Source organism: Alosa sapidissima, chromosome 22, assembly GCF_018492685.1.
Source record: "Alosa sapidissima isolate fAloSap1 chromosome 22, fAloSap1.pri, whole genome shotgun sequence".
NCBI lineage: Eukaryota > Metazoa > Chordata > Actinopteri > Clupeiformes > Clupeidae > Alosa > Alosa sapidissima.
Genome location: NC_055978.1, coordinates 27,592,567 through 27,617,634, shown reverse-complemented (window position 1 = coordinate 27,617,634; position 25,068 = coordinate 27,592,567). Strand labels below are relative to the sequence as shown.

Below are 25,068 nucleotides of genomic sequence, written 5' to 3'. Positions count from 1 at the left end.
GGCCAACTATTTTCTGACAGGTGATGGCATGTGAAGTTTCTGTCAACAGTGTCACCACTGAAATTTTTTCTATTTAAATATCTATATAAATATTTAAATGTATATTAAATATATATAGCTTATAATAGGGTGCTGGTTTCCCACTGAAAAGTGTGGCATGCAGTGGGTGGTCAAGTCACATGCTATGGTCTGGTGATCATCTAAGCCTCAAGCCAGAGTGAATATGGGGAGTGTTCAACTAATACTTTTGATCTAACGAAACAATGATATTCCTGCTATAGAAAAGAGGCAGGATTAAGCAAAGGAGAGAAGACATCTGAATCTGTGCCAACACACAATCTCTATATAGCATGACACTGCTTTAGAGACACAGGTGCACTGCATATGCAATGCACATACAAACTGACAATCCTGGTCAAACAAGGAAGCTCTTCGGTATTGTTTAACCACTCCACACTTTAGAAATGCTGCATTGTTTCAACACCTGTAGTAGTACAGGTATGAGCCAGACATTATTTGCATACATGTCCTTATAGTTCATACAAGTATATCCTTAAAACTGAACCTAATTTTACAGTGAAATATCATGCATATGAATATCCTTTGATTAGCATTGTCCCCATGTATTGCAACAGAATATGACAGGATAATGGTATAATCAAGGGTTTTCAGGGGTTGGGCTTGGGTCAGTGAAGAGAAATCTTAATGTTTCAGTATACCAAGACAAATATATTCTTCCAAGTTTTTGTTTACCTTTCAGGGGAGCCCTTTTTGGGTTCCAGTATAATTGCACCCCAGTGCACAAAAAATACCAATAAAGATATTGTTGGGCGAATTGGGTGTAGAAGAACCTCACAGGCCCACAGAGGTTTTCCTATGCCATCATACACCTTTGGAGTGTACTAGAAGAAGCCAGGCCTTTGTGTCCAACATCAGTGAATGACCTCCCAAATACTCTTCTGAATGAATGGGCAAACATTTCCAGATACTCTGAAATCTTGTGGAAATCCTTCCCAGAGGTGTAGAGGCTGTTAGTATAATAAGTATATATACTCTTTTGATCTTTTGATGAGGGAAATTTGGTCTCTGCATTTATCCCAATCCGTGAATTAGTGAAACACACTCAGCACACAGTGAACACACAGTGAGGTGAAGCACACACTAATCCCGGCGCAGTGAGCTGCCTGCAACAACAGCGGCGCTCGGGGAGCAGTGAGACCTGCAGCAGGGGGGGGGGGGGGGGGGCATATACCTATGGATCGAGAATAGGATCAGTGTTTCCTCTATGTTGATTTGGTAGTGGTGGCCCCCCACGGTTTAATGTTCTTCCCCCACGGTATCAGAAATGGGGCAGACGTACAATAGTCACAGTTGCCTTTCAAAATTCATTGTGCAGACCTGTTGTAGATTCTCCAAATATACAGCTCAATCACAACTGAAAATAATGCCTCATTGTGTGTGAATAGAGGTGAATACATATAATTGTTTGTGTTGCGGCGAAGTGTCAGTTGTCAGTTCCGAGGGACGGGGGGACGGTGGGGGGGGGATTTTAAAAAATCCTAGAGCAAACACTGAGGATGTTATTGAAGTTCCTGTGGGTGTAATGGTATCCAAATATTTCTTGCAGGGTTCAATGTTAACTTTTAAAAGTGGTTGCAACCAGGCATGAGGTTCCGGTTGCCAAAGCCAACCAATCGTGGTTGTCACAGGGGCAACCAGGGTTGAAGGGGCAACCAGGGATGAACTGGTTGCCACTCGTAACAATTTGGTAGCCAGGGGCAACCGTTAATGTCGAGCCTTGGTCTCGTGTTTGTTGTTTTTTTTGTTATGGCTTATGCTAATGATTGTGCTCTTTGACCAGAGATTTTACAACTTTCCACATCTGTTACATTAAAAATCCTTAGGAGGACTTGTTTTGGGAAATTATTCGGGAGATGGAAAAGATAAATGGCATATCTTCAGCTGAATACCATAAATAACTATCAATTATATGTCCACATGAAGGGCCTTATAGAATCAGATTTTTGTCTAATTGATAACCTCGGTTTTAAGGTCTCATATGTCCTGCTTTGAACTACTGAAAAAGTCCACTCTCAGTGCTGGTATTCAGTACTCTGGATTAGTATAACATTTTAGTTTAAGCTGTTTCTAGTTGATAGAGAAGTCCTCTCCCTCACATAAGCTCTTACACATAATATAACAGTAACCCTTGCAATAGTAATGGAGAACAGTATACACGTAATTAGGTTATTATTCAAATAATCAGAGAATAAATCTATATGGATATGACACATGAATGCCAAAATCATATAAAGCAAATACCAATGACATGTTTTCATCTAAATCTTTTATTAAATATATAAATCATCAGCTGTCCGTTTTGTCTGTAATCCAAGACTGAAACGCAGACACTCTGGTGAATACAGCAGGTTTCTCAGGGTCACAGGTCTTACTAGACCATGTTACCATACCGACGAGAGTGTATACTCCATATCTTAGACACAAAAGTGGTGCCCCAAAATCCCCCTGCAGACAGAAGAGGAAAGAACATCAAAACCTGCACTCACAACATGAACAGGCTGATTCATTGCATTGCTCTCTAGTGCATCTAGTGCCAGGTAGTTCATCATCGAGATAATCTGATCCTGAGGCACCAAATTGTCTTGTAAATATGATGGCAGTAGTACCATGCAGGCTGGGGAGCTGGCAGCGCTTGCACAGATGTGCGTGTTCAGGATCAGATCCTCCCCCCATGCGGCTCTGCAGGAAGTCTTGTTCACTATATTTATCCTGGCCTGGTGCAGAGCATCTGGATCCACATCTGCCCAAGAAGGCAAAGGAGAAGAAGTGTTCAGGTTACAAACATACTTCATCCTCACCACTCCCCAACAATGTGTAGCGATGTATTAACAAAAATTACATAACGCGTCAGTAGAGCCCCAGCCTGTAGTCACACATGACCAGCCTTCATCAGGTTCATCATCCTCATTATGGACGCACACTGGATAAATGGTGGGGCCTAGAGGACAATGCAAAAGGAGCATAAGAGACAGATCTCATCCAGCAGGAATATTCAGGATGGCCAGTTCAGCATCACTCTACCAAGACGAGCTGGATCGCTCAGCCGAATCAGACTGAGGTCGTACGCTGGTGGGAAGCCTTCGCCTCGTTCAATGCTGACCACTTCCTCCACGATAGTCTCAGAGGCCTTGAATGTGAGGTCATGAACACCCAGATTGACCAAATCCAACATGGCCCTGCAGGAAAACGTGTCAGAGGACTTCAGTCAGACCCTAATCCACACTCAGTTATCACACTGGCCAATGTTAGACAGCTTTAGGCAGCGTTCACATAGAGATGTTTTTTTCACTTCCAGAAGCTCAATTTCAATAGTTCCTCTATGGAACGCCACTAGGGAAAATCTAGATCATTACGAGTGCCGCGTTAAAGATGTGAACTACCAGAAGGAGAACCCTTGGAAAGGCAGGTGTAGTCCGAGTTGGCATGTGTGAGTATTGATAGTCAGAGATGCTTGTGGCTCACCTGCAGTGGCAGTGCCTGGGTGCCAGCACCCAGTGGGGACTAATGAGGGTACCACTGCAGTAGTGCACGCCGTCATGCTGCAGGCTGACCTGCCAAGGCCAGGAGAAGGGGCAAGCTGTGCTGACTTTTAGCACCCTGTGCCCATCCTTGTCCATCTCCTCTTTAGTCTTCACCACCACTGCAGAGACATTGCGGAGTCTGCAGGGCTTCATCTCTGCCTGGCCACAGTGGGCTATGGGAGTTAGATCACGGAGATGTTCAAGAATTGAAAGCAGCAGCTTGATCGATAACTACCAATCCTTACACACCAAAAGGCACAGTTAGAATTTACAGACATATAGTACTAGTTGCTTATAAAACACAGTAAAGGCAGTGTTCTATACTGGTAAGAATAATAAAGTTAAAGAATAACAATCTAAACATTATGAATAATTCCGTTAACAAATACAACAAATAGTGTGCCAGGCCTGTGGGATAACATGACTGACAGAATTACATTTTAATATAGTTCAAAAAGTCATCTTACCTGAAGACCTGTATGTACCTAAGTAATTATAGCCCTCGTAACCTAGTTAAAAGAGAACACATGCAGTAGTTGACATTTAAGACACAATTCATGAAGTAAACGTAAAAAAAAATATCTTGCCAAGCTTAATCATTGTATGGGTGGCACATGACTAAACACTAAAACAAACCCTATCTGTAGAGCAAACTTTCAGTCTAGTTCAGCCAGTTCCAGTTCTAACCCCTTTCCACTTACTCGTCATTTCTGTGTCCATCCAAAGTCTGTAGTCCTGTAGGTTGGTGTACACCCCTGGCTTCCGGCGTCGCCCACAACCCACTCCCCAACTCACAATTCCGGCCAGCTCATAGCTCAAGCCCCTGAAGCAGCTGAGAGGACCACCAGAGTCCCCCTGACACAGGACACAGAAGCTTACACAACAAACATTTAAGGACTGATTTCTATTGAGCTATACAATAATATAAAAACACTTGACAAAAGCCAAGCATAGTTAGTGTATTATGCAAGTGCAGTTAGATAGCATTCATGTCTAAAACACAACTCTGGCCTAATCAGCAAAGAGTTTGTATCAGGCCATCTGATTATTCAAATGTGGCTCTGATTTCTCCTGAGGCTCCCCTGACATGCGCATCACCACAGCATTCTCAGATGGTTCCAGTACCTTACCTGACATGCGCATCACCACAGCATTCTCAGATGGTTCCAGTACCTTACCTGACAAGCGCATCACCACAGCATTCTCAGATGGTTCCAGTACCTTACCTGACAAGCGCATCACCACAGCATTCTCAGATGGTTCCAGTACCTTACCTGACAAGCGCATCACCACAGCATTCTCAGATGGTTCCAGTACCTTACCTGACAAGCGCATCACCACAGCATTCTCAGGTGGTTCCAGTACCTTACCTGACATGCGCATCACCACAGCATTCTCAGGTGGTTCCAGTACCTTACCTGACACGCGTCCACTCCTCCTGCCTCCTCTCCAGCACAGAACATCTTGCTCAGGACCCTGCCATAGTAAAATCTGTTGCAGGTCTGCTGGGGCATGATGGTGACATTCACCTCCTGCAGCCTATTCACCTGCGGCCCATCTAAGAGAAGAGGAATACAAGATGTGAAGTACCAGTGGGAACTATTGATAGTGAAGAATGCTATTGAAATTGTCTCCTTAATCCCAAATGGAGACACAGTTGACCGAGCAGGTAAAAACTTGAGGCTGGCTTGCGAAAGAATAGTTCTTTATTCTGGATGTAACAACAGAGTTCTGGTAACCCTGTTGTACACATAGCACAGCACAGTGTTGCAAGGTGAAGCCAAGGTAAGAAACTGAAGCCAAGAACTAGGAAACTCCTGGCTAATTATAATACCAGAATATATATTCATGTCTGGGGTCAAATTGGAGGGGGGGGAAACGGGTGATATAGCCTTATTCAATTAAGATGTCTCTTGTGGGGAACAATTAGTTAGGTACACCATTTGCTATTGTAAAGTGACAACATTCTGTCTGCTTACAATAAACATCCTGTCCCCACAGTTTCTGCAGTATCTTAAACAAAGAACCAAAAGAATGACATACAGAAAACCACTAAAATCTAACAATCGATTAAATCATATTTCTGAGGACATATAGGTCGCTTGCAAGTTAAATATTAAACAGATTGTACAAAAGTTAGAGGCATTTACCACTTGGCAGCAACTTATTGTGAAAAATATCAAAACATACAGATTTTGGTGTCATGATTTGACTGATCACATGAAAGACATGTGTCATTTGGAAATCTAGGCTACAGATTAACAATGTGCGGATGGACAGCAACAGAACATACTTTCTGTTGTGGATCCCCAGCCAGTGATTGTGCACTTCTGCATGACTGGAAGAGGTCCAGTGAGGATATCGATAGGCCTCACACACATGTCAAAATTGAGAGGGATGATAAGCTTCACCAGGGCAACATCATTTTCTTTTTTGATACGGTCATAGTTATGGTGGCTGATGATCAGGGCCACATCACGTACCTTTAACAGAAAAATAAATGGCTATGAGAACATATATTCCACAGAAGGCATATCATGTAAGATCAGTTAGTGATGAGTTAAGAGGATTAAACAGATTACCTGCTCACAGGCCTCACGGGGGTCATCTAGATCATGTTTTCCAGCCACTGCTGTCCAAAACATTGGATTTTTATACCTGGAAGAAACATTTCTGCTTTAGAATGTCCTCTAGTTATTTTCTCCACCAGCCGGAGACTGGTAGACTATTTGCTTCAATGAGGGGGAAAAGAAAACAAAACAAAACAAAAAAAATCACTGACTTTATGAAGCAGTGAGCAGCGGTGACGATCCACTGGTCAGAAATGATAGCTCCTCCACAGGCATGTATGTTAGCGAAGTGCAGGGATACCTGCCAGGGCCAGGAGTGGGCCCAGGCCTCCGTGCCCCCGATGAGGCGCGTCTCTATCTCCAGCTCGGGAGGAAAGGCCCGCACTCCAGTCGTGTTTGCAACATGACCGGCCCTTGGATCTACATTGTAGAAAGTGAACAGTCATCTGGAGACAATTTTCAGACAGTGAAGCCAGAGACGATTTAACTCCTTTTTTTAACTGCATTCTGAGACAACACAACTACAATGTTTAAATTAAGTAAACATTAAGTTCAATCTTACCATCATATGTGATGTTCCCTTCAACTCTATCAATTGTTGGTAAAGTCTGGTTCCCCATAGTAAAGTTTGTATGATTTGAATATTGAGCCCTGACTGAAATTAAAGGGAATCATTATTAAATTAAATTATTAAATAATCCAAACGTTACCAATTTTCAACAAATGTGCCTGATACATAAAGTAAAGTAGTTAGTAAAGTAACTTAACATTAGGTTACTATGGACTACTCCACCTTAATCAAATTTAAAACGTCTACACCGTTTTCAACATGCAAATTATTACTTCTTACCAGACTGGGCGTTTGATAAAATGGAAACGAGTATGGCCAGAAGTAAGTGCATATTCTACTGAAACGGTGGCGTTGCCTTTCTGGTACAATATGCCTTCATACATGGAACTTCGAACGCCACGAGGATAGATCATCAAATGTTGAGTCTCTGATAGACAACACCTGCCACTTTTAGTCAGGTCGTTAGGCTTTTTAAAGGCAACCGTAACGAGGACGCTTTCCGATTGATCATGGAAGCGCACGTTGCGCAAGCCTATTTCACACAGTGTCCAGGTGTCCGGCCTCGTTGATGTTAATGATACCTTAATTGCCAGGGTAAAACGTCTTCCTGCTTTTGTCTTTCCTGTGGACTTTTCTATTTAATAAATATTTCAGGAAAATATAAGTTCATAAAATGAATTTTATATTTCAGTAGGTTATTCAATTTCATTATCCTAAAAACCCAGATTCCACCTGATACCAGGATGGTTCGACCCAACTTGTCACATGCCACCCGCCATCACCTGTCAATCACTGTCAAAACGATGGAGTTGTGGTTGAAGCGTAGCGGTAATTCTTGTGCGCTGGTTAGGGGGTACTTGGCTGAAAAAATATTTCACAGGGTGTACATCACTAAAAAAAGGTTGAGAACCACTGGGCTAGGCTATGAACTATAAAGAACAAAGTTGAAAAGTTGTTTGATGATTTACCACGGGGTGGCACCAGTGCGCTGAAATTACTGACGTAGCCTACAGTTGAGAAGTCCATTACAGCGTCTTGAAATGTGCGTTAACGATGTAGTTTTGTTCCCCATAAGGCTGTCTCTAAGGTGATGTGATGAATTATGAATGTGTATGTGTTTAATAATATGATTCCCAGTTACTGATCAATAGCATTTACAAGAGAGATAACTTATTATGTCTAAGATATGGTGATGTAATGATTTTGTGTTTTTGATTAGCCTAGGATATTTTTGATTGTGTGAATGTTTATGTGACCAACTCAATAATATGAATCCCAGCTGCCACCGAGAGGTTGGGTAGATTTGCAAGAGAGGGAGATCTTTGAACATCTACCAGTTCAGGTTAAAAATTACATTAAAATAGATAATTTGCCTGCACAGGTCAAAGCATCCTGACATTTCAGGTGGGCTATGCAGAAGTGCAGCGCAGGAGATGCACACTGTAGGCTACTGCTTTGGGTTGAAATGAGTACACACAAACTCAGTTTATAATTTAACTTTGCAGCAAAGCAGATTAATCACACCCTTAGACAAGGGAAACGTATTAATTGCTTTATTAAATAATTGTACATAGTTAACCAGTGGTCTTTGTACTGGATTGCAAAGCACAAAGAATCTGTTGCCATGGACACCAATTTGCCATGGACACCAATAACCGTAGTCACTGAAATTCATTTAAAAATTCTATCTACATATTGGTGCAATTTTCTCTTTATGGCATTGCAGGATGGGCAGCATTTGATAACCTATTTCATTGATACATTCCACAATAAACTGGCATTTACAATCATGATAAAAGAATACACAAAAAATAGAATAACACTTATTGAAGGGGCACCTTTCTCATCCTCATGTGCACACAACACAATACAAACAGGAACACACTGCACCCTTACAAAATAAAACAATGAAACACATGCACACACAAACACACACCATATACCACCTACTCACCCACCCGCACACACACACACACACACACACACACACATTTAAGTTTCTTACAAGTCACGTGCCATGTTCACAGAACACAGAGGCACAGTGGAAATTCTGACCCAGTGTGGCTGTGGTACCATCCTGGCCTGTATTGTTTCAGAGCAGAGATACATGATGGGGCAAACAGGCAAGTGTATATGAACTGATTTTTAATGTTTGGTGTAGGACCCATTTCTCCCAAAGCAATTATCACTCATATCTGAGTCTGCATGTATACGTCTCTAAAACGGAAATGAAATGTGTGTTGAGAGTCAAAGGTTCAGTTCCTTATTCACACAGGACACGCCTACTTCTGTAGAGTCATTGCCTCGTCAGTCTGTTCCTGAGGTCCATGAAGGCTGGAGGATTCAGATGTCATTCCCTCTCCGCGTTTGATTGCCTGCGGGACGCTGGCCCTCCTCAATCCCATTCCACCTTGTCCAGAGGTCGGCTCTGGTCCCTGCAGGAACGACGTCCACTGGCCGGCGGTGGCCTCCTCCTCTATGGCCCCAACCCCCCGTGCAGCTTCTTCTCCAGCCGGTCCAGCTTGGCCAGGTTTTCTTTCAGCAGTTTGGAGCCCGGTGTGAGCAGGAGGGCCCGCTCGTAGTAGATCCTTGCTGCTGCATAGTCTCCCTGGAGGAGCAACAAAAGACTGCGGTTAAAGCCAAGCCAGGTAGTGTACACAGATTCCACTGTATACAGCTGTTTTGTTATGAACTATGAATATTAAAAATAATGTTTACTTTTATCTAGACTAGTTGTTTTGTGGAGACTATAGAAAATGCTTAACATAAGACAGGACTATGTGTTTGAGCAGCAAAGGAATAAACACCTATGCATAGTATACACAATATAGACCCTTTCAAGAGAGTTCCATTGTCAGCATCATAGTTGGCCCCACAAGACTTCCTTTTTAACATTCCATATGTTATCTTAATGCAGAGGAAGTAGATTGGGGCCCAAATAGAACGTTCAAGCATTGTTTTTGTTTTTATTGTTGAAAGGGTCTATAGACCCTTTCAAGAGAGTTCCATTATCAGCATCATAGTCGGCCCCACAAGGCTTCCGTTTTAACATTCCATATGTTATCTTAATGTAGAGGAAGTAGATTGGGGCCCAAATAGAATGTTCAAGCATTGTTTTTGTTTTTATTGTTGAAAGGGTCTATAGGTAAAACACAGTGCAATACCTTGATATGTTGAATTCCTCCCATGTTCATCCAGGCCTGGGACTGGTCAGGATTCAACTCTACTGCCAGCTTGTAGCTCTATAAGAACACACACAAACAATATTCCTTTCAAAACACTATAGTCCAGTCATTTTAAGCCAAAATAGGGGTCAAGGTTGAACAAATTGCAACACAAGCAAACTTAACTAATTTAGAATCCTCAATATGTCCTGAGTAAGGGGAAAAAAGCCCCGAAGAATCCCGATAGGGTAAAGTTTAGAAAAAGACCCAAATATACCCTATTCATGCGCCTATACAGTATTTTTCTCACGTGAATAGGGAAAAAATTAACCTTCACATATCACCATGAAAATTACTGAGTTGATTACTTACATCAAGACAAACAAAAAATGTATTATACGTTTTTTGTTTGTATAATAAATTGTTTACATGGGCAAACAGGGCATAATGTAATTACGTATAGTTAATTTAACCACAACAGAGCTAATAGTCCAGGCAAAGGTCTGACCCAAAACTAATTGCAACAGAATTTATTTTCACATTTTTATATTTCAATTGGTGATCTTTACAACATAGTAAAAGACCATGAAAATCCAGTGGAAATATGTTAAAATGAGGGTTGTTTTATGCATTATTCTTCAGCAAATACTGACAAAACTGTAATTAGAATGTTGTAGAATACACATTCTAAAGAATATCTGACCCCATCTAACTTAACATGGAATTTTAGAATCTTGCATTGTGAGGAACATTCTTTTATTTTCAAAGAGTGAATTCCTTTGGCTTATTTCAGACTGGTTTGTTGCAAAATTGGTGTTGGTGTCTATTTTTACATTGTGGCCCTTTGAATCAATGGAAATGGTTGTTGAATCTTTAAATAGAGCCAAGTGGGGTTTTGCATGTAAGTGTTCCACAATGTGTAATCTGTACAAACACATAGTTAGGCATTATTCAGCCTAGGAAAGTGGTTTTGGTGTTTACATAATCTGATTTAGAGGTCACTGAAACATACAGTATATCACACTAAAGTATCAGTCAATCATTTTGCAAGTCTTATAGTAATTAACCCTTATGCCCAGGGGTTGACTGATATACTGTCTGTCCAATCAGAGGGGCCTGTATGATGCCCCTTTACTTTGCACAATTTTTGTCTAAAACAATAATCGGACAGCACAGTATGTTTATGTTAGTGAATGCAGGAAAATTGTGAAGGCAAAGTTGAAGATGGACATGATCATGTCCTAATTCGACAGAAGGGTGCAGATGGGATAACTGCAGTTAGCCTCCAAGTGACTCTATTGTTGTGACATCTGGCAAAAATGCTACAAGAAGGCACTCATGCCGCTACGCGTGGGCCTTGTTTTTAATATGTCCATGTAGGACTTGTCAAATTAATAAAGACATTTTAAGTTGGAGTGCCTTCACTCCAACTTAAAATTTATTCAATTTATTCTCATTCTTGAAAATTTATTCAATTTATTCTCATTCTTGAACCTGGAAATACTGGACTATGTTTTTTTTTTTTTTTTTTTAAACGGCGACGAAATTGTGAATTTCCAGAGCACACTTGGCAATCGACTCCTACGGACTTTCCCCTAAAGATGGCAACATTTCCGGAAAGGTACTGGCTTGATGAAATTCATTCTGGACTCTCTATCCGACCACATAAAGACCTCGGGATACTTCGGTTTGGCTTTAGGGACCCTCTACTCACTACCACGTAAGTGCAATGTTGTTTGGAACTGTAGAAGAGGTATAAAAATAGCGTTTTGTTGCGGTGAAATAATATGCCCTTCTCACTTCCACGCTAACGAGCTTTGACTAAAAACGGTAACATCGAACTTTCTCAAAACACATCCGAATGACATGATTTGGATGTCAACTCAACGTATGTACTCCCAATCATCTGTAAATCGATCTAAAGTGCATTTTACTCCGGATAATTCCTTTAAGTTTGCTTGTGTTGCAATTTGTTCAACCCTTTCTCCTAAAATGACTGGACTACTAGGGGGCGCAACTGCTCTTTCATTTGCTAAATGACAATGTTTAGCGCACCAATGAACTAACATCTATTACAAGGATACAAGGGATACAAGGAAGTTTATTGTCACATGCATATAGTTACTGGATGTAAGAAATGCAGTGAAATTATGTGTGGTGTCAGCCTATTTGTGCATTTATGGTGGGGGGTAAAAAGTGCAGTAGAAGAGGGGTTTAGTCATGATAGATGAGGTTTTCATTTGCTGCATAATAACACCACAACTCAGACCAATCATTTCAACTGAAAACCATGATGGAGCCAAACAGTTTAGACTGGGCTTTCACTAATCTGAGACCCATGTGATTTTCCTGGAGCATTTCCAGCACTGAGGGAAAGTGAAGGAACACCCAAACACACACACACACACACACATAGGAAGACTGAAGCCAGGCAACCAGGTCAGATCCAAAACAGAGGCTATCTCAACAGGAAAGCAAGAGAATAAACTTCAACACAATCAGGGCCTGCTCAACTTTCTTCTCAACACAATAAGGTGGAAGACTAGGTGGGAGAGAGGAAATGAGGCGGGAAGGGAGGGGGGCTGGGATTGGGTTACACAGGGTCATTCACTTCTCTTAGTGCAGCATTTCTCAAACTGTGGGTCGCGACCCACTACTGGGTCGCGGAGACATGCCAGGTGGGGCGCGAACTGACGTGAAAAACAGGAGTTTTATTTCATTGAATTTTTTATTTGTAGCCTAGGCCCAGGTAGCACCCGATGCGCAATGGACGCACTGTGTTATTCATAGGGAAGCGCTCGTGTCAAGGCAGCTTAGTTAGTCCCGACCTACATGAGATTTTGAATGTTGTTGTGAGAGTGATGAATTTCATCAAAACCCGGCCCTTAAAAGTGCGTCTATTCTCCGCACTTTGCGAAGAGATGGTAGCTGACCAAAAGGCTGTATTGTTTCACAGCGAGGCAAGGTGGCTTTCCCGAAGTAAAGTGCTGTCGCGCGTGTTTGAGCTCCGAGTCGCCTCTTCTTGGAGGAAGAGCGCATGTTTGAATCTGCAAGCACGTTCACTAATGAACATTTCTTGACGAAGCTGGCCTATCTTCGCGATATATTTGATATAGCGATACATGAGTTAATTGTCCAGTTACAAGGCAAAGACAAGCACCTACCTCACCTAACAAATAAGATTACTGCATTCACCAAAAAAACTTGAGGTATGGGATAGAGGTCTGCACGACGCAAAAGAGTGCGGCGCGGGACAACTTTTGAAAGCTCTTTGCGGGAGCGGGCGGGATAAGAGAGGTGCGTTCGCGGGTGTGGGACAAACCGATGATTCACTGCACTCCCGCAAATTAAATATGTGCATAAAATGAATTATGGAAATGATTAAACTAATGTTCATAACTATAGTTCAGCTGGATGTTCTGTTAGGCAGGGGTTTAAGCATAACTGACGGATAGCAGGCAGCCTATATTGTCGTTTACGTGTGTTCAATTTGTTCCTGCTGCTCATTGTCAAAACTCGAAATCGAAAGCATGACAGAGGAAGAGGGCACCAGACTAGGCCTACTTCAGTTGTTAGCTTACATTCAGAACCAAAAAACTGACATCTGGAGTCTTTCTCAGGTGTGTGTGCTCCTTTCGTGAGACAGAAAGAAAAACTGAATAGGCTATCCCTCCTGCATGCAGGCTTTAGCGGGCAGGAGCGGGACATCATGTTACAGATGCGGGCGGGAGCGGGACTAAAAATGACACATTAATGCGGGAGCGGGACAGAATATTGCGGGAGCGGGCGGGCGTGGGACTGGAAAATCAGTCCCGCGCAAACCTCTAGTATGGGACAGGCGCCTCGATCGCGACAGTAGTATGCCTTTGAGATTTCTAAGCGAAATCGCTGAAACGTCTGATTCGGGAGCCTCTTGTGATTCCCATGTGTTAAACAGTAGGCCTACATCACATCCCTGCAAAGTTTATTTAAAAAATATGTCCCAACCAGCAGTGCTCAGTATGACTGGATTATGGATCCATTTAATGCAGTATGTTGGTATTTCATTGAATATATTGTAGGCCTACAATGCTGTAAAATGGCCTATGCTTCCTAATATGTTGCTGGAAAACAGAAATATGTGTGTTATTATGTATTTATTTATTTATTCTTATATCTGCAGCACCAGCTGATTTTAACTTTGTTGAAGAGGATATATTTAGAACTTGTCATTATTTCAATAAATTTGACAATTTTAAGCTTGACCTACCACTTTCTTAGAGCGATGAGGGACAGGTGGGGCTCGAGAATGCCCCCTTGATCAAAGTGGGGAATGAAAGAAAACGTTTGAGAACCACTGCTCTAAGGAGTCTCTAACTGTCTCACACCTCAAGACACTAACTTATAGCTGTCTCACTCCCAGGGTACTAAGCTACACAATAACATAATGGGAATTTGTTGTCTAGCTCATTGGTTCCTTATACCTTATATAGCTTAGGAAAGCTAACAGCTTTCTATAAGGATCTAGTTTGTTAACTAACACAGTCACGAGTTGGGTCGCGATAGTCTGTCATTTTTAAAAAGTGGGTCCCCAGAAAAAAAGTTTGAGAAACACTGTCTTAGTGAGATGTGTGGCCTGTGAAATTGCTTGTTTGTCTGTTGAGATAAAAGAGGGTTTTTTTCCCTATTTTTTTTTTCTTCCTTTCTGTGACGACCATATCAGGCTCACAGAGGCTAACTATATCGAGAAGAGGAAGCAGCAAGGCCTGGGTCTCTGTTTGATGTGAAGTTATTTATCCACTTTTATCTTTTTTCCCCCTCTCTCTTTATCTCTCTCTTCCTCGCTGCATCTCTGAAGTGTAGCGACAGCGAAAAGCATTGCTCACTACGCTCGCAGGTAATCACTGACGGAATAGGAGAAATGCATGCAAATGGAACAGATGTATGCGCGATGCCCTTTTGATGTATGCGTGTGAGCTTATCAACTCGGAACACTCCCTGTGCTTTCAGCCATGGTTCTGTTCTCGCTCTTTCTACTGCGAGATGAGAAACACACCAATTAAGTTTGGGAAACTCGGTGCAAAGGACAGACCGGCCCATTCAGATGGAAAAGAATGAGGAGAGAAGAAAGGGACCGACAATAGAAGGCTACTTAAGATGGAGGGAGGAGCAGACAAGAAAGAGATTGAGGGGAATGAGAGTGAAAGAGAGAGAGAAAGAGAGAGAGAGAGAGAGAGAGAGAGAGAGAGATGTGGCTGTGGAGGAGAGAGAAGGGGGTGGGAGTGGGTGCAAGTGATGAAACATGAAAGAAGGAAGGGAGGATGAAAGAGAGGAGCCAGGGAGAGAAGAGAAGAGAGAGAGGAGGAGGAAGAAGATGAAGAGGAAGACGCCACCTCAAAGGCTCGGTCCAGCTGGTTCATCTCTCGCAGCTGGTTGCCCTTGGAGAAGTGAAGCTCGGCCTGCACGCCGGCATCAGATGAGTTCTGCTGCAGAGCTTTATCCAGAGCATCTAACGCCTGGTAGACACACACACACAAATAAAATATATGATAACCACATAAATAATAAAGCTAAACTAATTATGTAATCTGTGCAATATGCAAACAAACTAAACAACCTTACAAACAACTAAACATGTAAATTATGTAACTAAATCAATCTGTATTTCAATAATTAAGTATGTGTGTGTGTGTGTGTGTTTGTGTGTGTGTGTGTGTGTCGTATGTCTGTATATGTATGTGTGTGTTCATGCAGCTAATGCAGCTACATGTAAAATGGTATTCTGCATTTTCAATAGCCTTCACTAGGAGCTCAAGGCATCTTCTATTAATAGATAAGGTTCTGCCAGAACATATTGCCAATACCATGTTACTTGCTATCTGTTTAAGAAGAAAGTATTCCTCTGTCCATGCTTCCTTCTTGGCAGCGAACCCATCATAATTCCTCTCGGGCTGGTCAGCAAACCCATCATTTCCTCTCCTGGTGGTCAGTGAACCCATCTTCATTCCTCTCCAGGTGGTCAGTGAGACCATCATAATTCCTCTCGGGGTGGTCAGACTTTTCTCTGTCTACCTGTTTCCGCTGTCAGACTGTAGCCTCTGGGCCCGAGTCTGCTTCACCCCTGGCCTGAAAGGAGACACTCTGCCCAGTCACATTCTCCTCTCAGCCTCAGATACCACTTCGTTGTTCTCTATTTGCCGATGCAATCTCTCTCTCTCTCTCTCTTTCTCTCCTCTCTCTCTCCATCTCTCTTTCCCTCCACTCTCTCTCCATCTGTCCTTCATACTCAATACAAAAGGCTGTACAGTGTGTCCGTACAGAGGCTTTGGGCTGAGCTGAGGGAGTCTGGTGTGAGTCTTCCGCAGTAATCAGCTGGATATCTATAGCCTTCCAGAACCCTCAAATGCCACCTCGAAACCCCTCAGTGATTCACGCTCCACCACACACCTGATTTCACATAGCCATTACCACTCTGCCTATCAGGCTCATATGGGGGATGTGTGTGTGTGTGTGTATGTGTGTGTGTGTGTGTGTGTGTGTGTGTGTGTGTGTGTGTGTGTGTGTGTGTGTGTGTGTGTGTGTGTGTGTGTGTGTGTGTGCGAGAGGGAGCGAGACATCAGGAAATCAAGACATCAGGCGTGTGTGACGGGACTGAGGCAGAGTGCGCCGCTGCCTGACTGTAATTTATTCCGGGCTCTCGAAGAGCAGACTCATCCGTGGGCAGACAGGAAAGTCATCAATCGTTTTTATTTATCCAGCTAAAGCCTCCCCCCACGCATAAAGCCATTAGAGGAGTTTCAGAGATGAGAGAGAGAGAGAGAGAGAGAGAGAGAGAGAGAGAGAGAGAGAAACCTATCCTACTGAGGAACCACAGATCTCTGTTGCTTGGAAGACACTTTTATTTTTACCACTGAGGGGGGAGAGTGTGGGCTGAGAGAGAGGTGGAAATGAGGAAGAGAGGAATTATGCCACGGGCCTCCGAAGAGTCATATCTGGAGGGAGAGAACAATGCCTGGCATTCCCATTCCCATGTGGAGAAATGGGAAGAACAAAATAGACACTGCCGGCATCCTACGATGTGTCAGAAGACCGGGGGGAAGATAATCAGATCATCCGTCTGCAGCAACACCTCTGGCTGTCTGTTCAGTAGTGCAGTGCTGGGTTGTGCAGTGTAGTATAGTGATGGGTTGTGTGTGTGTGTGTGTGTGTGTGTGTGTGTGTGTGTGTGTGTGTGTGCAGCTCACCTCGGTATGGTTCCCACGCTTGCTGTAGATGGCCGAGAGGAGTCGGTAACACTCGATACAGCTCGAGCTTTTGGATATGATCCCCATGGTCATCTTCTCGGCCTCTTTACTGCGGCCGGCCATGGCCAGCACCTGAGCCTGAGAGAGAGAGATGAAGAGAGAGAGAGAGAGAGAGAGAGAGAAACAGAGGTATAGAGTCAAGTTTCACAAAGCACATTCAAAACAAGCATTAGCATGGATGGGCGCTTCCATCACAGCCGCTCTCCGTTGTGCAGAGCAGGGACCGAGACAAAAGGAGGAGCGTTGAGCAGATGCACAGATCTAAATATAAAAACTGGAGCAGTGAGCAGCCCGCAGTCTCCAGCGGGGGCGCTCGACGCGATCTGACACAGCGCACACACCCTCTCCAGGGACTTCATTAGGCAGAAGCCGAGCCCTCTCGACCCGGCGCACGCACGGCAAAACCCCCACATGGGCGTCTGAGGTCTTGTTGCCGAGCCCCCTCCGTTTGGAGACTGTGGTTAGCGAAAAGCCACAAGGTTTCCCAGGGGGCTCCGGTCATTATTGGCGTCGCTAATGCACTCTGGGAAAGCTACAGAGATGGACGTTATTAGCAACTCTGGCAGGGGACTCCACTTGGCGCTACGGCGTGCGGAGACGTTCACTGGCGTTTGAAGCTATTCTTGCCACTGCTCGCTCGTTCATTAACACGGCTGGCTAAGTGCAGGAATGCTGAATGTAGGCCACAGAAACACAATAGCTAGAGTTCACTAGCAACACGGCATGGAGGGGAAGAGACTGAAAGAGAAGCAGACTGAGGATGACAGAAAAATGGAGAGACATGAGAAATGAAGAGAGAGCAGTTAGGGAAAGGCATGAGGGGAGGGGAGGTGACCAGAGGGCTGTCCTCCTCACCAGCGCGAGCCACACGTCCGTGCTGTCCGGCTGCAGGACGGCCGCCTCCCTGTACACCTGCAGAGCCTCCTCGTAGCGGCCGGTGTTGTAGTACAGCGCGCCTAGAGGAGTCAGGATGTCCACTTTACGCGTCACCTGCAGGGCTCTGTGGGCAGGTGCACACACACACATACACACATGCGTGCGCACACACACATACGCACACGCACACACACACATACACACACACATATACGCGCACACACACACACACATACACACACACACACACATATACGCGCACACACACACATACGCGCACACACACACATACACATACACACACGCACGCGCACACACAAAGACAAGAACACACAAACATTTTGACTTCAGCAAACAAGTACATCAGCAAGGGACAAATATTATTTCATAGCCTGTGGCTAAATGTGGATCATATCTGGCTAAGGGGACTTGCCTAGCCCACTGGGAAAACACACGGGCTTAGAAGTCCAGTTAAGTGCTGAACAGTATAAGTTGCAGCTGAACTGCCTCTTTGAGGCTGGAGTCTGAGCTTACCTCTTGTACCAGGATTCAGCCTCTTTGTTGTCATTGGCTGAGCGCAGGAGGCGACCCAAGTTCACCATGGCCACATAGTGAGCTGGCTTCAGACGCACAGCCTGCTGGTAGTGCTCCGCTGCCCGCTCCCCATCTCCTGGTGTGTGTGTGTGTGTGTGTGTGTGTGTGTGTGTGTGTGTGTGTGTGTGTGTGTGTGTGTGTGTGTGTGTGTGTGTGTGTGTGTGTGTGTGTGTGTGTGTGTGTGTGTTTGCGTGTCAAGGAAAAGATTACTTAGTATTCTTTAGATGGCAGCATGGGATACTGTATGGGGTATTGTTTCAGCACAAAGCAGTACTCTTACCAGTATCCACCAGGAAAACCCCGTAATTATTGTGCAGGTCTGAGCTGTCGGGGCAGTTCTCAATGCCCTGAAGATAGGTCTTATTGGCCTCAGCAAATCGCTTCTACACACGCACACACACACACACACACACACACACACACACACACACACACACACACACACACACACACACACACACACACACACACATCAAGGACAGGGGGAAAGAAATCAAATAAATGTTCAGCGATATCATAGCATGATAGCATGATGAAGAGGAGGAAGAGGAGGAGTGAGAGGGGGGAGAGGAAGAAGAGGAGGAGGAGAGAGAGAACAGAGAGAGAAGGAAGAGGAGGGGAGAGGAGGGAGGCTGGACAAACCTGCTCAGCGTAGAGGGAAGCCAGGCTGGAGTAGGCATCAGCAAACTGTGGGCCAAAGCGGATGGAGTCCCTCAGCATGAACTCAGCCTCTTGCTCTTTCCCATGGGATCTAACAGCATCAACATCATCATCAACACCATCATCATCATCATCATCGAGTATCAACATCCTCTTCATGGTTGTCATGATAACCATGGCCACCAGCAGCATCATAATGGCAGTCATTAACAGCCCTATCCCCACCATCCATTATCACCCAAGATAACACTACAGTAAAACAATATAACAATAAAAGTGCTAACATATTTCATATCATCTTATAAAAATAAATAAAAATAAAATAAAATAAATAAACTGATATCGCAAAAAACACACACACACACACCATTCCGTATGCACTCACATAGTCAGACACTACACACTGTGAGAGCACACAGTCAGGGCATGGAGCCAAACAGATGTAAGATGGTCTGATTATGACTGCCGATATCTCAATCGGAGCTCTGGCAGCCTGAGCTGGGGCTGCTACTGCTGCCGCTATTGCTACTGCTGCTGCTACTGCTACTGCTGCTGCTACTGCTGCTGCTGCTGCTGCTGCTACTGCTACTGCTACGAGTCTTTTATGGCCCCGGCTCTCTAGCCCTGAACAAACACCTGCGCAGATAAAGACCGCAACCACACACAAAGCCTGCCTGAATTACTAAATAAGAAAGTGTGTGTGTGCGTGTGTCTGTGTTTTTGTGTGTGTGTGTGTGTGCATGTGCACACATGCTGGTAAAACCATCAGCCCGTGTGGTGGAATGCAGCTGGTGTGGAGTGGGAGGCTCGTCTAGCTGTGTTTACATCAGACTGTCATAACGGCCAGTCGGTCAGCTCTCGCTCCACTCCCCTAACGCACTGGACATCTCCGGTCCAGAGGAAGCCCAACTTAATGAGCTCATCACTGGCTACATCCGCCTGCTAATGAGCATTATGGGTCCTCATTCATGGATTTCATAAAAACAATAAATTGTGTGTATGTGTGTGTGTATGTGTGGTGGGGGGTGGGCATGTAAATCTAGAATAATGAAACTATAAAAGAACACAGGTCACAGAGGATTATCCCATATGCAATATATGTCTGACCAAAGTCTCAACTCCATATTGACAGAGCTCATCAACTAGACAGTGAGTCACCCCTACACTTACCCACGATCCACTGGTGGATGTGTTTTTTACATTCCTCCCTCATCTACAGGAGACCGAGGCTGTGTGTGTTTGTGTGTGTGTGTGCTTACTTGAGCAGATTGCCAAGGTTGAACAAGGCTCTGTTGTGCTGGGGGTTGATGTCCAGGGCTCTCCTGTAGTAGCGCTCAGCATCCTCTGGGTGGCGGGTCAGTGTGCCCAGGTTATTCATGGCACTGGCATGCCGAGGGTACAGCCTAGAGTGGACAGACAGAGAGACGATGGAGAGAGAGAGTGTGAGAGAGGGACAGAGAGAGAGAGAGAGAGAGGGACAGAGAGAGAGAGAGAGAGAGAGTGTGAGAGAGGGATAGAGAGAGAGAGAGAGAGAGAGAGAGAGAGAGAGAGAGAGAGAGAGGGACCGAGAGAGAGAGAGAGAGAATGAGAGAGAGGCAGACTATAGGAGCACACATCCTAACCTCTCTGCCTTGGGCCTGCCCTGCCTGATAGGGTTAGAGGTGAACAAATCCGTGTGGCGACCCTTTGCACCGTTTCCATGGCAACTGCTTTTCCAGGGCGCCGCGGTGCATCCTTAGCCAGTGGCTAATCAGTCGTCCAGGACTGGGCTCTCGGGGTGCCCGTTTACTGAGTCAGAGCGGCTACATGAACCGATCTGGGTCTCAACACAGCAGCAGCCCTGGACGATTGCATGTAATGAGCTGTGCTGGATGCAGGCTGTCCATCCATAGAGATATACACACACTCTCTTTGTCTCTCTCCGTCTCAAACACACACACACACACACACACACACACACACACACACACACACACACACACACACACACACACACACACACACACGGAGAGACCTCCCGGGTTTCAAGGTCATTCCCAGAACAAACAGTGGAGTGGTGCCCGGCTCGCAAAGCCGCTTTCAAATGGGAGACCCCAACACGAAAATCTTTTTGTCCCGACACACAGCAGCGAGCGCATGGAGTCTACCTCTCTCTTGTTGATTCCATATTTTTGGAGAGCAGACCGCAACCAAAAAAAAAATCAATCACACTGACACAAAACTATCTGCAGGCGCCCAGTTAATCTCCCGAGCAATGTCGTTTGGACACAGATAAAAGAAGCGAAGGATCCCCAGCCTGGCACAGGAACAGGACGGGATTATTAGGCCTGTTGTACTGGGCTGTGCTGTTGCTTAGACAGCAGGGAATTAGTTCTCATCATGTGGGGAAAAGAGGGAGGGAGAGATGGGGAGAAGGAGAGAGGGAGAGAGAGAGTAAGGGAGGGGGAGAGAAAGAGGAGAGGACAATTAGTTCTCAGCAGGGCAGTGCTGGGTGGTGTTTACAGAAGAGCGTCTCACTGCACCGCCTCACCATTAAACAGGGGGAGAGAGAGAGAGAGAGAGAGAGAGAGAGAGAGAGGGTGGAGGAATGAGATTGAATGGAATTTATGAAAGAATTTAAGAGTTGAAATAGGGAGATGAAACAGAAAACAAAGACACAGAGGCAGCCAAGGAGGAGAGAATCTTGGCACAGCCCTTTGTTTTTGGCTGTTAAAAGACAAACTCACACACACTCTCTCTCTCTCTTTCTCTCTCTCACACACACACACACAAACAAAAATACACATACACACACACACACACACACACACACACAAGCTGAAGGCTCTTTCAAGTCCTGATCAGTCATCACTGAAGCGTGCAACACTAAGCCGCAGTTTCTCTCCAAGCCAGGGTCAAAACAAATAGCCTAGACCTCTGGCCCCTCACAGTCACACTGCATAGCACAGGAGAGGAGGAAAAGAGTGAGAATTTAGAGAGAAAGAAAGAGAGAGAGGGGGGGGGGAGAGAGAAAGAAAGGGTTTGGAATGGATGTATAGAAGGAGTGGGTTCTGTTCTCTGGGCCGGGCTGAGGTGGGTTTTGTTGGGTGAGCCGGTGGTGTGACAAGCAGAACAAATGGATCCTCTCTTTCATGGGGAGCCAAGTGCTGCATCAGCTGGAGACAGAGCCCATTACACGCCTTACTGTATCCACCCGCCTCGGCCATCCATCCATACAACACACCCACAACACACACTCCTGCCTGTGCGCCTGCTGCCTGTGCATTTAAGAGCACGAGTGTGACTGTGTGTGTGTGTGTGTGTGTGTGTGTGTGTGTGTGTGTGTGTGTGTGTGTGTGTGTGTGTGTGTGTGTGCGTGCGTGTGCGTGTAGGAGATAGAGAGAGAGAGAGATAAAAAGAAAGTTCTTATTGTAAAATTGCTGTGTGTATGTTTGTGGTGTGCTATTGCGAGCCGTGGGTCTCTATAATTGAGTCTCCATCTTAAATCAATTGAGCTTGAGTCATTTTGGGGGCCCCTATGTGTGTGTGTGTGTGTGTGTGGGGGGGGGGGGGGGGGGGACCCAGGCATGGCGGCACCCAAAACATAAACAACAGAGTTCAGCGGAAGAGGTCGTCTCTGAGCCCCACTGACAGGTCCAGGGCCAGGCTGACCCGGAGTGGGCGCTGCTCGCTGGCGGAGGGAGCCAGCTGGAGCCCTGCTGCCCGGGCTGTTATTGCGCTCGCAATGGGGAACAGCTGGCCGGCTGGCTGCTTCGTCTGGACCGGGGGCCTCCAGCGAGCGTCTGGCGCTGGTGTGAGTGTGTTACCACAGCCACACACACACACACACACACACAGCAACAGTCGGAGTTGAGTTGGACAATGGCACCACAAAGAGAGGGTCAAACGGAGGGTAAGGGGACATGTTTATCTCTACCCTTCAAGCCTGAAACCACACACACACACAGACACACACACACACACACACACACACACACACACACACACACACACACACACACACACACACACACACACACACAGTCGTGACCTCACTGGCATTCACACGTATACACACTGACATAAACACCTTAAGGAACAGTAGATCTGTTGTCTGGGCTCTTATAGTGCGTCAGGATCAGATGTTGAGATGTTGGGACACTGGGGCCTGGTCAGCGCTTCCCTGCTCCCTCCATCTGAGCCCTCACCTCCACCTGGACCTCAGCAGCGAGCTCCTGCCTCCGACCCACCCGCAGCACACACTACACTCACACACACACTGACTGGAGCGCAGTTTATTAGGGGAATTGGGACAGCCCTGAGTCTGAGCAGCCAGCTGATATTATAGCAATACGAGGAGAGAATATCACAAGAGGCCTTTAGGAAAAAGAACAGAGAGACAAGGCTGCTAGCAACTGAAAGACTTGCATGGATATCAGGAGATTAACGGGTGACTGCCACCCACTAACTGTATTATATCAGCCCAAAATCCACAGCTTGTTTAATAGATTCTTTCTACAGTAGATTCTTAACTACAGCCATAGAGCTATAAGCCCATGGATTTGTAGCTTCTACTTATGGACTCAGGTCATATATAATATTGAATACTTCCCCATAATGGGCTGGATTATTCGGTAACACTTTACTTGACGAGTGAGTTCATAACACATTCATAGCAACTGTCATATAAAGCATTCATCAAAGCACACATTCATATACAGCCAGCACATAAAGCATTCATGACTGTTTCATTTGACATGACTCAACATTCATACCAAACCTTTCATGAATGTGGAAGACAGAACGATGAGAACTTGTCAAAATAAAAGTCCAAAGTCGCAAAGCAGCATTGCCATTTTTGTTTTGTTCCAAACCTCTTACCTGATCACGTCACATCTGAGTCAAAGGGCTACTCCAGTGCCAAAAAGACAGAACATGGTCAAGCAAATAATTTTTGCTTCATAAAAATGTATTTGTTTTATGATGTAACCTTTGCAGATGATTTCTCATCTTTTGCTAATGGGAATGTCCAACCATTCCAGGTTACATAAACACGGGTCAGCTGAATGTAGGCTAGTTTACCTCCAAGTGTTACGAAAACTTTGAATACTTCACAAACAACAAATACTTCACAACTTGTATAGTAAAGTGACATTCAATGTAGACATCATAAGATATTCATGAAATATTTACAAAGGCTGAAGAGATTAAATTATCCAGGTATCCAGGTTACACAAACACAATGTTAGACTTTTATTTTGACAAGTTGTTCTCATTCTGTCTTCCACATTCATGAAAGGTTTGGTATGGATGTTGAGTCATGTCTCATGAAACAGTCATGAATGCTTTATGTGTAGTTTATGACAGCTGCTATGAATGTGTTATGAACTCACCCGTCAAGTAAAGTGTTACCGATTATTCCTATAGAAACAGAGTTTGGAATATCTTTTTCAAGACAGAGAGAGAGAGAGAGAGAGAGAGAGCCTTTTAGTGTGAGCTGTGCCATTTCTCAGGTCCTTAGAGAGAGCAACTGATAGCAATGCCACTATAGTAGAGGCATTCCAACTGTCACACTGTTACTCACATCATCACACATCCACAAAAAACACACTCACTCACTCACTCACTCACTCACTCACTCACTCACTCACTCACTCACTCACTCACTCACTACCACACTACTGTCATCTAGCGAACCGAACATCTCTTAGAAACTCCTGCCTTCCTAAAATGTTCATGTTCATAGAGACTTCAAAGACCTACAGTACT

The 25,068-nt window shown here is 44.7% G+C and overlaps 2 protein-coding genes across 2 annotated transcripts in view; both read right to left on the bottom strand.

Annotated features, from left to right (window-relative positions):
- Window positions 1-2,327: 2,327 nt before the first annotated feature.
- ovch1 (ovochymase 1) lies at window positions 2,328-7,235 on the bottom strand. Its single transcript, XM_042078765.1, has 13 exons — window positions 7,023-7,235; window positions 6,735-6,827; window positions 6,385-6,592; window positions 6,185-6,260; window positions 5,896-6,085; window positions 5,021-5,160; window positions 4,304-4,457; window positions 4,070-4,111; window positions 3,544-3,775; window positions 3,103-3,257; window positions 2,921-3,019; window positions 2,688-2,821; window positions 2,328-2,526 (listed from the first exon to the last, which is right to left on the bottom strand). The coding sequence occupies exons 1-13, from the start codon at window positions 7,072-7,074 to the stop codon at window positions 2,368-2,370; spliced, it is 1,734 nt and encodes a 577-aa protein (XP_041934699.1). The 5' UTR covers window positions 7,075-7,235; the 3' UTR covers window positions 2,328-2,367.
- Window positions 7,236-8,281: 1,046 nt separating this feature from the next.
- tmtc1 (transmembrane O-mannosyltransferase targeting cadherins 1) overlaps window positions 8,282-25,068 on the bottom strand; it is an 81,368-nt gene continuing 64,581 nt past the window's right edge. Inside the window, 9 exon segments of the mRNA XM_042078764.1 lie at window positions 8,282-9,351; window positions 9,908-9,985; window positions 15,280-15,402; window positions 17,131-17,268; window positions 18,046-18,190; window positions 18,601-18,733; window positions 18,941-19,043; window positions 19,303-19,411; window positions 20,580-20,723. Coding sequence (XP_041934698.1) covers window positions 9,220-9,351; window positions 9,908-9,985; window positions 15,280-15,402; window positions 17,131-17,268; window positions 18,046-18,190; window positions 18,601-18,733; window positions 18,941-19,043; window positions 19,303-19,411; window positions 20,580-20,723 — 1,105 coding nt within the window. The 3' untranslated portion in view covers window positions 8,282-9,219.